Source organism: Candidozyma duobushaemuli (assembly GCF_002926085.2).
Source record: "Candidozyma duobushaemuli strain B09383 chromosome Unknown E_B09383, whole genome shotgun sequence".
Lineage (NCBI taxonomy): Eukaryota > Fungi > Ascomycota > Pichiomycetes > Serinales > Metschnikowiaceae > Candidozyma > Candidozyma duobushaemuli.
In genome coordinates, this window is record NW_020289900.1 from 589,024 (window position 1) to 600,856 (window position 11,833).

General features: G+C 47.2%; 6 protein-coding genes across 6 annotated transcripts; 5 read left to right on the forward strand and 1 right to left on the reverse strand. All coding sequences in view use genetic code 12, as the record gives it.

Annotated features, from left to right (window-relative positions):
- Positions 1–352: 352 nt before the first annotated feature.
- On the forward strand, positions 353–1,588 carry CXQ87_004510 (uncharacterized protein; the record flags this gene model as incomplete). Its single annotated transcript, XM_025482949.1, has 1 exon — positions 353–1,588. The coding sequence occupies one exon, from the start codon at positions 353–355 to the stop codon at positions 1,586–1,588; it is 1,236 nt and encodes a 411-aa protein (XP_025337892.1).
- Positions 1,589–1,746: 158 nt separating this feature from the next.
- SFH5 (Sfh5p) lies at positions 1,747–2,835 on the forward strand (the record flags this gene model as incomplete). Its single annotated transcript, XM_025482950.1, has 1 exon — positions 1,747–2,835. The coding sequence occupies one exon, from the start codon at positions 1,747–1,749 to the stop codon at positions 2,833–2,835; it is 1,089 nt and encodes a 362-aa protein (XP_025337893.1).
- A 185-nt stretch (positions 2,836–3,020) lies between these two features.
- Positions 3,021–4,736, forward strand: CXQ87_004512 (uncharacterized protein; the record flags this gene model as incomplete). Its single annotated transcript, XM_025482951.1, has 1 exon — positions 3,021–4,736. The coding sequence occupies one exon, from the start codon at positions 3,021–3,023 to the stop codon at positions 4,734–4,736; it is 1,716 nt and encodes a 571-aa protein (XP_025337894.1).
- A 174-nt stretch (positions 4,737–4,910) lies between these two features.
- On the forward strand, positions 4,911–7,826 carry MCD4 (mannose-ethanolamine phosphotransferase; the record flags this gene model as incomplete). Its single annotated transcript, XM_025482952.1, has 1 exon — positions 4,911–7,826. One exon carries the CDS (start codon positions 4,911–4,913, stop codon positions 7,824–7,826), a length of 2,916 nt encoding a protein of 971 aa, XP_025337895.1.
- Positions 7,827–7,995: 169 nt separating this feature from the next.
- Positions 7,996–9,533, forward strand: TRP3 (bifunctional anthranilate synthase/indole-3-glycerol-phosphate synthase; the record flags this gene model as incomplete). Its single annotated transcript, XM_025482953.1, has 2 exons — positions 7,996–8,836; positions 8,890–9,533. 2 exons carry the CDS (start codon positions 7,996–7,998, stop codon positions 9,531–9,533), a joined length of 1,485 nt encoding a protein of 494 aa, XP_025337896.1.
- A 45-nt stretch (positions 9,534–9,578) lies between these two features.
- CXQ87_004515 (uncharacterized protein) lies at positions 9,579–10,997 on the reverse strand (the record flags this gene model as incomplete). Its single annotated transcript, XM_025482954.1, has 1 exon — positions 9,579–10,997. The coding sequence occupies one exon, from the start codon at positions 10,995–10,997 to the stop codon at positions 9,579–9,581; it is 1,419 nt and encodes a 472-aa protein (XP_025337897.1).
- Positions 10,998–11,833: the final 836 nt, after the last annotated feature.

Genomic DNA, 11,833 nt, shown 5'->3' on the forward strand with positions numbered 1-11,833 from the left:
CAAAGCTGTACATGGCACTTTTTCAACGGCTGCAAAAAAGTGATCTTTGACGAAGAGAAGTTGAAAAGATAAGGGTCTGATTTTTGTACGGCCTTGTTAGGCCATGTATGAAGAGAAGAATAGTTAGACCGGCTCTCAACCGAGCTTACTCTGAAGGCGCAGTTTTCCAAGTAGCAAACCATTTGCATTTGAAGAAATAGGTATCTAGGAATGCTTCTTCAGTTACATCATTTCCTGAGCTCTTTCTGAAACACCCACTTTCGGTGCTACCTGCATGAGTTATCAGCACTATGTATGCTCAGTCAAACTGAAAAAAGAGAAGAGCTCATCTTGAGTACATGGCTATAGTATCATGGGCAAAGAAACGGTCATTGGTATAGTAGGCAAACCGTCGAGTGGCAAATCAACAACACTTAATGCGTTGACGGACGCTAACGCCAAAGTCGGTGCTTTTCCCTTTACAACCATCGATCCCAATAAAGCCACAGGCTACTTGGAGGTGGAATGTGCCTGTCTGAGGTTTGGAAAAACAGCCGATTGCAAACCTAACTACGGCTACTGCAGAGATGGCAAGAGAGGCGTGCCTGTGATGCTTCTTGATGTCGCTGGGTTGGTTCCAAACGCTCACTTGGGAAGGGGCCTTGGAAACAAGTTTCTCAGTGATTTGACCGAGGCAGACTGTCTTCTTCACATTGTTGATGTTAGCGGAACCACCGATGCTGAGGGTAAAGAGACAAGAGGTTACGATCCGCTTAAGGATATTGAATGGCTTCAGGACGAGATTTTCCGCTGGATCTTGGGTAACTTGACGGAGAAATGGGGTTCTGTGGTCAGACGCCATATTGCAACGAAATCAACGGCGCTAGAGACATTGAGACAGCAGCTTGGAGGCTACTACGCCAATAAGCAGTTAATCGGCAAAGCTTTGGACTCCATTCCTGGATTGCCTCCATTACAAGATTGGGATAACGAAATGGTGGAAAGAGTCGTCAAGGCGTTCATGTCGGTAAAATTCCCCACCGTGCTTGCATTAAACAAAATGGACCATCCCGACGCGGACAAGAATGTTTCCAAAATTATGCTCAAGCACCCTGAGCTGAAGTGTGTCTTGACCTCGTCTCTTACCGAGGTGCTTCTAAGAAAGTTGGCTGCACAAAATTTCATCAAATACGACCAGGGCACGGAATTCGTCGACACGGCCGAGGACTTGCCAGACGCTGGACTCCGTGAGCTCGACGAAAAACTCCAAAACAGAATAGAGAACATCCGAGACTTGGTGCTCTACCGGTTTGGGTCCACTGGAGTGGTGCAACTTCTTCAAGCAGCAGCAGACGTTTTGGACCTCGTGCCCGTTTTTCCCGTCAGAAACATCAATTCCTTCACAGGCACGTCCGGCTCTGCCGTTTTTAGAGACTGTGTTTTGGTGAAGCGTGGGCTGTCGGTCATATCGGTCGCAAGACGTATAATGGGCGATGTGACTATTGCAGCCATAGAAGGTGTAGGAGGCACCAGAGTGGGAGAGGAGGATACCGTGGATGTCGGCAAGAATGACATTCTTACATTCAAGTTGGTGCCCGGAGGACACTAGGGATAATTACAGGATAGTAGTTAGGGCATGATTATAAAGATAATGCCCTGAGTCGCATCTCATGGTGCAGCTGTAGGAGTGTCTACAAAGCCGATTCGGGAGCAGTACAGAAGTACATCAACACATCTACTTCACTTTTTTTTTTTCTGACTCTAGCGATGCCTTTGGTAAAATCGATTGAACTCACCGACGAGCAGGAGAAGAAGCTCGAGCAGCTTATCCAAGCGATCCCTAATTTGGTTTCCAAAACCGAGGATCCATCTTATGACGAGATATACGGCTACAGAATCGCCGCAGACGAGGAGGAGTACGTTGATGTCGAGAACAGAAACGAGATTTTGCTCAAGTTCTTGATTGCCAGAGAATATGACGTTGCCAAGGCACAGGAAATGTTGGTCAACACGCTCAATTGGAGAAGAAAGTTCCAGGTTCTCAGCGCCGCTTACAACGAGAAATTTGACGAGAGCTTGGAGAAGATGGGTGTGATTACCGACTACAAGGACAACAAGGACAACTTCTCCGTTGTCACCTGGAACTTGTACGCCAACTTGAAGAACCCCAAGAAGTTGTTTGCCAAGTTCGGCGTTGGTGTCGATAACCCCGATAAGACTGACCTTCCCGGCACCATGTTCTTGAGATGGAGGGTGGGCATTATGGAGAGATCTTTGGCTCTTTTGAACTTTGGCGATGTCGACAAGTGCAAGATTGCCCAGGTTCACGATTACAACAACGTTTCGATGTTCAGAATGGACCCTGGCATGAAGGCTGCCACCAAGGAGATCATTACGATTTTCAGCGACAACTACCCTGAACTTCTCTCGAAGAAGTACTTCATTAACGTGCCATACATTATGGGCTGGGTGTTCTCCTTCTTCAAGGCTACCGGTTTCATGAGTGCGGCTACTTTGAAGAAGTTCGAGATGCTCAACCACGGTAACTTGTCGCTGGCTTTTGGTAAGGAGAACTTGCCCAAGGACTACAATGGCGGTCAAGCCAACGACAAGATTCCTGACATTTTCGCTCTGCAAGTTGAGGATGCCTCGATCAAGATCCCCGAATACGGTGCGATCATTTTGGAGAGATTGAAGAAGAAGCAGGAGGAAGAGAGAGCCACGAAGGAGGGCGACAAGGAGGAGGAGGCAAAGGCAGAGGAGGAGACCTCCGCTGCTGATGCTGATGTTGATGCTGAGGCTGAGGCTGAGGGTGAGAACAAGGAAGCCACCACCAAAGAGACTACCTCCGCCTAAGGCTAGTGCTGAACAATTCAGGGGAACTATCCAAGACTAATTCCCTTTGTGACCTATCATTACTAATTTTTAATACACTTATACACTATGAATCAAGAAAACCACAACGAAGTCACGTGACAAAAACACCGTTGATGGCGGGTGCATTCGTGAAGCGTTATCAACTTGTAGGACTCCACCAACCTATGGCATCGACCTACTACTCCGTGCTAGGGGTAACTCCTTCCGCTAGTCCGGACGAAATCAAGCGGCAGTTCAAAAAACTTGCTGTCAAATACCATCCCGATAAAACAGACGATGCGAAGCACCATGAAATGTTTCTACAGATCAACAAGGCATACGAAACACTCAGGGACGACGAAAGCCGAAGAGCGTACGACGTGAAACATAACATTTCAGTTGCCTCGGCATCTCTGACGTCGTACAGTGATGCCTACAATAACAACTTTAGGTCTCACCATGGATTCTCCTACTACTCCCCAGGATCATCATATGGCGGTGGCGGAACTTCCTATTACAGCTTTTTCCAGCACAACTACCGTGCCTACACAGATGCAGCAAAAAATCATTTTGAGAGCCATGAGCGGCCTACTAAAGCAGATGATGCAGCCCTGGCAGCCGCCAAAATGGCTCAGAAGAAGATGAGAGAGGATTTGGAGAGAAGGCGGCAGGAACAGATGTACGAAGCACAAAGACAGAGACAGGAGCTCGAAAGAAGGGAGCGAGAAAGGCGCATGCGGGAAAAAGTGGAGGCACAACTACGAGAACAGAAGGAAAGAGTCAGAGAGCATCAGCGGATGCGTGAGGAAGAGGACTACCGTCGCAGCAAAACAGACGCCTATAGGCGGCAATGGGACAACATTTACGAGGTCAGTGAAAGCGACGAGGAGGTTTATGAGGATGGCCAGTATGGTGGACAAGACGAGCCTATCGTTGTGGAAGACGAAGAAGACTCCTCAGATAACTTTGAGGATTGCCAGGCATCGCCACCGAATGGGGCAGCCAACGACGACAGTACATTAAATGGCGAGTCCAAGGTGAAACAGGAACAAGGAATGCACACTCCGCTGACGGAGCCGGAGGTGGTTGAAATCGGATCAAACGAAGGTGAAGGCAATGGCGCACACAATGACGCTTACAGTAGAGGCCCAGAAAGCCCGAAGCGTCCCCTTTCGGACGAGCATTCGGGGAGCGAGGAAGCTGTTCACAAGAAGCAAGCCAAAAACATCGACATGTCTGACTTGCGACTGTCCTTGGGCACCTCCATCGACGACACAAACTTCAAGGACATGCTCGATTCACTTCCTCGTTCTTTTGGAACTTCCACAAGCAATGGGCCCCCAAGTCCTGGAAAGACAAGAAAGTCGAGCTCCACCATCCACAGAATGCCCAATAAGCGCACCAAGTTTGGAGGAAACACCCACAACGAAGGCTACAGCGATGGTACCACGCGGGCTGAGACACTCCATACGCCTGTTAACAAGGCGCCTAGTCGCCGAAACAACTCCATCACCGTGACCGACCTATCGCCTGATTTCGACGAAAGGAGGCTCATGTTCACCACTCAGCCACCCACAATCCGCGTAACTCCAGACCTCTCGACAGAGCAGTGGCTTCAATACACTAGAGGCATCCACGAGTACGAAAGAGGATTCGCAGCCTTCCGCAGTGCCGTTCTCGAGCATCAACAGCTAAGATTGCAGAAGGACGAGCGCCACCACGACACGATTTACGACGACACATCCTGTTTGGATGCATTTCTGAGCAGCTTGTTCAACGACATGCTTATACTTCAGAACTACGGCCGTGCTCTCCTGGAGTTCAGAGATGTGGTGAAGATGTTCCACAAGAACTGTGAACTCAAACGGGAAATCGAGGCCCGGGAGAACACACGTATATAGATTAATAAAGGGAGAAGGATAACAAACAAAAATGAATGCGGGCTGGCTGAATGGGGGGCATGAAACGTGTCCTCACATCCATAACCACCATCTCCAAATACGCGAACGCGAACAAGTAGTATCTATAACCACTTTTTCAGAAACCACGTCTCTTCTCCACAACAGCACAGTAGAATGGTTTCGATATCGCAACGCCAGATCTTCATTGTGGTCGGTGTGCTTTTCCATTTCTACTACCTATGGCTGATTTTCGACATCTATTTCGTGTCCCCGTTGGTGCATGGAATGGATCAGCACAAGTCAACATCTGAGCCTCCGGCCAAAAGATTGTTCTTGATTGTTGGCGATGGGTTGAGAGCAGACAAGACCTTCAAAAAGCTCTTGCATCCTGGAACCGGCGAGGAGAAGTATTTGGCTCCTTACTTGCGCTCTTTGGTGGAAAAAGAGGCTACCTGGGGTATTTCCAACACCAGAATGCCTACTGAATCACGTCCAGGCCACGTTGCCATGATTGCTGGTTTTTACGAGGATGTCAGTGCTGTGACGAAGGGGTGGAAGGAAAATCCAGTTGACTTTGACTCGTTTTTCAACCAGTCTACTCACACATATTCGTTCGGCTCGCCCGACATCTTGCCCATGTTTGCCTATGGTGATAATGTGGTGCCCGGCAGAATTGATGTGTGCATGTACGGCCATGAGTTTGAAGATTTCACACAGAGCTCGATTGAACTTGACTCGTTCGTGTTTAAGCATTTCGATGAGTTGATGGACCAGTCTGCCACAAACCAGACGCTACACGACGAGTTACATCAAGACGGTAACGTGTTCTTCTTGCACCTCTTGGGCCCTGACACTGCAGGCCACGCCTACAGACCATACTCTGCCGAATACTACGATAACATCGAGTATATCGACAAGCAGCTTGAAAAGTTGATTCCCCGGATTCACGAATTTTTCGGTGATGAAGAGTCCGCTTTCGTTTTCACTGCCGACCACGGTATGTCTGACTTCGGCTCTCACGGTGACGGCCATCCCGACAACACAAGAACTCCCTTGATTGCCTGGGGTGCTGGTGTCAATAAGCCTGTCCTCGCCGACGACGCTCAAAAAGCGAAACAAGACCCTGTTGTTAGCGGCTATGAGGCTGATTATTTCGATACTTGGGAATTCGACCATTTAGCCCGTCACGATGTCAACCAAGCTGACATTGCTTCCTTGATGGCCTACTTGATTGGTGCCAACTACCCTGCAAACTCCGTTGGCGAATTACCTTTGCCCTACATTGATGGTTCTGCAGTCAGTAAAGTCAAGGCCTTATACGAGAACGCATTAGCTGTGCTGGAACAATACCTTGTCAAGGAAAGTGAGGTTTACGACCACCAGTTCCAGTACAAACCATATGATCCCTTCGTGAAGAAGCCTATCGCTCAATACAAGGTCGAGATCCCTCTCCTTATTGATCAGCTCGAGGCTAATCCAACCGAAGCTATCGAGGCCGAGGCTATTGCCCTTACTGAAGAGCTCATGAAGGCATCCTTGGATGGCTTGAACTACTTGCAAACATACAACTGGCTTTTGTTGCGTTCCATCGTCACTCTTGGCTTCTTTGGCTGGATCGCTTACTCATTCAATGTGTTCTTGAAACTCTTCATTCTTAAAGATTTTGAACAGCCTCCCCCATCCACGAAGCTTCTCGTTGCATTCGGTGGCATTGCCTTGGGAATCAATTACTTATTGTTTTACCAGCACTCGCCATTCAACTACTACATGTACGCAGCGTTCCCAATCTACTTCTGGTACACGCTCTTCAATGAGAGTGGCCTCTTCTTCAAGGGCTTGCATAATTTCTTGTTTGGTATTTCAGGCCCAGTGAAACTCTTTACATTGGCCAGTTTCCTCGGAATGTACGAGGGCATTGTCTACGGCTTCTTCAACAGAATCATCTTTTCGGTGATTTTCGTCTTGATTGGACTCTATCCATTCATTGTCCTGCGGAAACTTGAACTCAAGGTCCTGTTGCCATGGCTTTTGAGTTGTTGCAGCATGTGCATCTTCACGAACTTGGACGCTGTCAAGGTAGAGAGCTTGTGGCAGATCAATGTCAGTGCTGTTGCAGCCCTTGTGGTTGGTGTCTTGGGCGCCAAGAAGGTATTCGAGCGTGGTGTTAGTCTGTACAACAAGAGACTCGTGGCTGCTCAAATAGTGACGGCCATTTTCACCTTGTATGCGACAAATGTGTCAGTGGTGTCCTTGCAGGCCAGGGAAGGTTTACCAGTGTACTCCCAGATTCTTGGCTGGATCACATTTTTGGTTTCACTTTTCGTGCTTCCAACGCTATACACCCTTCGCCCATCCACCGATTACCAGCTCAGACTTTTGATTATTTACTTGACCTTCGTGCCAACGTTTATCATCTTGACCATTTCGTTTGAGCTTTTCTTTTACGTTGGATTTTCGTTGGTTTTGTTGCAATGGTTGAACATCGAGACCCAATTGAAGATGACTCCTCAAGAGCTCGAAAAGTCCAAACGCAACAGTCTCAATTTGCCGGAAGGCTACTGGTTACAGACGATCCGTGTTTCCATTGTCGGTTTCTTTTTCTTACAATTTGCATTCTTCGGCACTGGTAACGTTGCATCCATCTCGTCCTTCTCCTTGGACTCCGTCTACAGATTGATTCCAATCTTCGACCCCTTCCCTATGGGAGCTCTTCTCATGCTCAAATTGGTCATTCCATACATTCTTTTGTCATCGTGCTTTGGCATCATGAACCACCAGCTTGAAATCAAGAAGTTCACCATTTCAACCCTCATCATCTCCACTTCAGACTTTTTGTCGTTGAACTTCTTCTACCTTGTCAAAACCGAGGGCTCATGGCTCGACATTGGCGTCACCATTTCCAATTACGTATTGGCCATTCTTTCCTCGCTTTTCATGCTTATTCTTGAGCTTGTGAGTACCATCATCTTGAAGGGTGTTGAGTTTGAGAGTGACGAGCTTAAGGAAAAGAAGCAGCAGGAGAAGATCCAGCAAATTGTCGACGACGAGACGCCGATCAGTGAGAGAGTCAGAAGAAGAAAGCGGGCTTGAAGAGCATCAAAAAATTAACAAAAAACATTCATAGTCATACCCCAACCTAGATTTAATAGTCAGACCGCACGTAGTATCGCGATTATCCACGCAGATTAGGCTGGACTTTTATGTGCACTGCGAGCTGAGTCAACTTTCACCTTCCTATACTTTCACTTACTCAATCAACATGGCAGGCAAATTCGGCAAAAAACATGTGTTGATGATTGACAACTACGACTCCTTCACCTGGAATTTGTACCAGTACTTGTGCCAGTCGGAGCTCTGTGAAAAGGTGGATGTCTTCAGAAACGACAAAATCGATATCGAGACGATTGAAAACGAGATCAAACCGGACATTTTGTTTATTTCTCCCGGTCCAGGCCACCCAAGCACGGATGCTGGAATTTCCAAGGCTGCTATTGAGCACTTCAAGGGAAAAATCCCCATTTTCGGCGTCTGTATGGGTCAACAGTGCATGGTGGAAGTCTTCGGAGGAGAGGTCTCCTATGCCGGTGAAATTGTCCACGGAAAGACTTCTGCTATTAAGCATGACGGCAAGGGTTGCTTCACGGGTGTTCCACAGGGCGTGGGTGCTACCAGATACCATTCTTTGGCCGGTACGATCGCTTCTATTCCAGACTGCCTTGAAGTCACTGCTAGGACGGAAACCACTAGCCCAGAGGTGATTATGGGTGTCAGACACAAGAAGTACACCATTGAGGGCGTTCAGTTCCACCCTGAGTCTGTCTTATCGGAGGCTGGCCATATCCTTGTGGAGAACATTCTCAGAATGCAAGGCGGCACCTGGGAGGAGAACAAGCCTTCTTCCTCCAAAGAAAACATCCTTATCAAGATCTACAAGCAGCGTATGGAGGACTACGAGAAGATTGAGAACATCCCAGGTAGAAGTTTTGCCAACCTCGAGACCTCGTTGCAGCTCGGATTAGCTCCTCCGCTCATCAACTTCTACGAGCGTCTCCAACTCACCAAGTCCAACAAGGAAAACATCATTTTGGCTGAGTTCAAGCGTGCCTCCCCTCTAAGGGCAACATTAATATCTCTGCACACCCTGCCAACCAAGCCTCCACTTATGCCAAGGGCCACTGCTCGGCTATTTCGGTGTTGACGGAACCCAAGTGGTTCAAGGGCTCTTTGGAAGATATGACTCTAGTCAGAAGAGTCATTGATGAGCAGATTTCCGGCAAGGGCGATGCATCTTACTCCAGACCAGCAGTTTTGCGTAAAGAGTTCATTTTCAACAAATACCAGATCGCCGAGGCCCGTCTAGCTGGCGCCGACACTGTTTTGTTGATTGTGAAGATGCTTCTGGACAGCAACTTGTTGCAGCAGCTATACGAGTACTCCTTGTCATTGGGCATGGTTCCGTTGGTGGAAGTGAATGATGCCGAGGAGTTGAAGGTTGCACTTGCTTTGACGAATAACGGTACCACTGAGGATCCCCTTGTTATCGGCGTGAACAACAGAAACCTCACAACTTTTGATGTGGACTTGAAAACTACAAGCTCGCTCGTGGATTCTGCCAAAAACAGTTCGAGAAAAGGTGATGTTCTCGTGTTGGCCTTGTCTGGCATTACATCAGAGCAGGATGTTCACAAGTATAAGACCGACGATGACGTTGACGGCTTCTTGATTGGTGAATCACTCATGAGAGCAGAGGAGAGAGGCGAGGCTGAAGCTTTCTTGGACAAGCTCATACATGTTTGATAGAGGACAACAAAAAAAATAGACAAATTGTAATCATTCGACGGACTAGTGTCGCTTGTGAAGAGCAAAGTACCCCTCTAGCCTCTTGGATCTGTGTGCGTCCTTGAAGTGCCTTAAGTACGAGGATAAATTGAAGTTTCCAGAGCCGATACCACCGACATCGAAATCAAAAAGATCATAGCAGGCAGGACAAACCACACAGCGACGTTCTTCGGTGCCATCGATAGTTCCCAATCTGCTGTATCTTGGTGTATGATAGATACCTGCAAACAACGGTTCTGGAGTCAAGTAGTCGTTCGGATAGACACCATGATACAAGGCCATGTGAGTGGCATAATAGGATCTCCGAATGTCAAAGAATTGAAAATCTTTGCAATAGGAACAAAGGGCGCTTCGAGAGTTTTGAATGACCCTTCCTGTTTCGTCTTTTTCTTTTCTGACCCATTGATAACTGTACGGTTCCTTGTCCGAGAAGAAGAAATGCTTCACATAAACATGCTGAGTGTCGTTTTTCTGAAGATCTTGTAAGTTGGGCCGGACGTATCTTTTTCTCTGTATCCGGCAAAACCTTTGGTCCAATAGCGTCACCATATACCTTCTGAAAGCAGGTACGACGGGCTTTTGAGTTGCCTCATCGAAATAAGGAGCTGGTTCCGGGTTCCTGGCAACATTAATCAAATGACTACCGCCAAATTCCCTTTGGTCTATGGTTACATTATAATCCATGTCGAAAAGTCCAGACACTTTTTGACGCTTTTGCAATGGTTCATTGGATCTTCCCAGTTGGTGGTCCTGCTCCAATGGAGTTTTGGGGACATACTGGATAGGACTGAAAAGCTTTTGCTTCTTGTGCTTATTCTGATTTTGGGTCAGCAGCACAACAGCACCTGCTCCGTTAGAGGATTCTCCAAGTGCTTCATGAGACACAGAACGATTCTGAGGGACATAAGAGAAATTGTCGAAACGGCAGTTCAGTTGCAGCTTTTGTGGTGGATCAAGCGACGGAGGCCGTTTCTCTATTGGTGGAGAGTCCACTTTTTCGAACCCAAGTGGGTCCACCTCAACATCGGAGATGTCACTTTCATCGGTCTGAGACTCCTCTTTTGGCAGAGGGTGATTAAACAAAGGCCGATGCTTCAACAAGTCAAACTCATCTTTAGGGAGAAAGATGTGCTTTTTAGAGCTCGAGGGTGGAAGAATTGTAAAACTCTCGTGAACCACAATTTCCTTCGTGGAACGGTTAAGGCTTTCTTCATCCAGGCTCCGTATAATTGTTGATAATTCAGAAGAATTAGACGAAGCAGATGGTACCAGGGCTGTGACTTTGGGAAGCTCAGGCGATAGATTCTTGTGTCCCTCACCACCGGCACAGTCATCTTGATCCACTATCGCCCAAATCGGACACTTTGGAAGCGGGTCGGGAGAGCGGATATGAAATTTGTCCTTGTTAGAGATTATATTCATAGCAGAGGTGGAGAGTTGATTAGCTATAGGTAGGTGGTTGCAAATCAGAGGAGTAGGAGGGTATTTGTGAAACCTCGCGATATGATGGAAGTCGGGAGAAGGTTCTAGGGTAAGCTAGTAGAAGATAAAAGAAATCAAAATTCTAATGGAATACGAGAAGTTTATTTTGTAGGAATGTAGAGTCTGCTGTGTCACTTGGGATTCGAATTTGCAGCCATTTCTAAGGAGGGTGCTGGTGTTGCTAACTTGAATTGAGTAAGACCAAGAGCTCGTTCAATATACTGGAATGCTATTAACAAAAACAAGTTCCGATTTCCTATGATGTAGGTCTCAGGAGAAACTTTCTACGAATTATATGTTCTACAGACTGAGTGAGCTATGAAAGATCAGTGAATTTTCAACAAAGTATGATACACCAGATGAGAAGACACTATTTCAGCCATAACTAGGTTTAGTGACCGTTTAAAATACCCATTCACAATTAGCACACATTTTACAACCCATTCGTCTTTCATCTGACGGACTCCAATGTATGTGGTGCACTGATGCACGCCACTATCAAGACATCAACCTCAACGCGTATGTAGCTCACCAAATCCACCTTCTAATATGGACGCTGCAAGTGTGAGAATACAGGCCTCTACGATAAAAGACTTTGGGGACGCGTTGTTAGAGTTGTTGGAAGCGTCGAGAATATCGATTTTGGCTCGAGCACAGCTACTTTAAATGCTGGAGGTCCTATCCAGGTGACTGTGAACGCGAATGATGGCCTAGAAGTTGGCAAAATCTACGAGATCATCGGTAAAGTGGGTGCTTCTGACTACAAGGTCAATGCC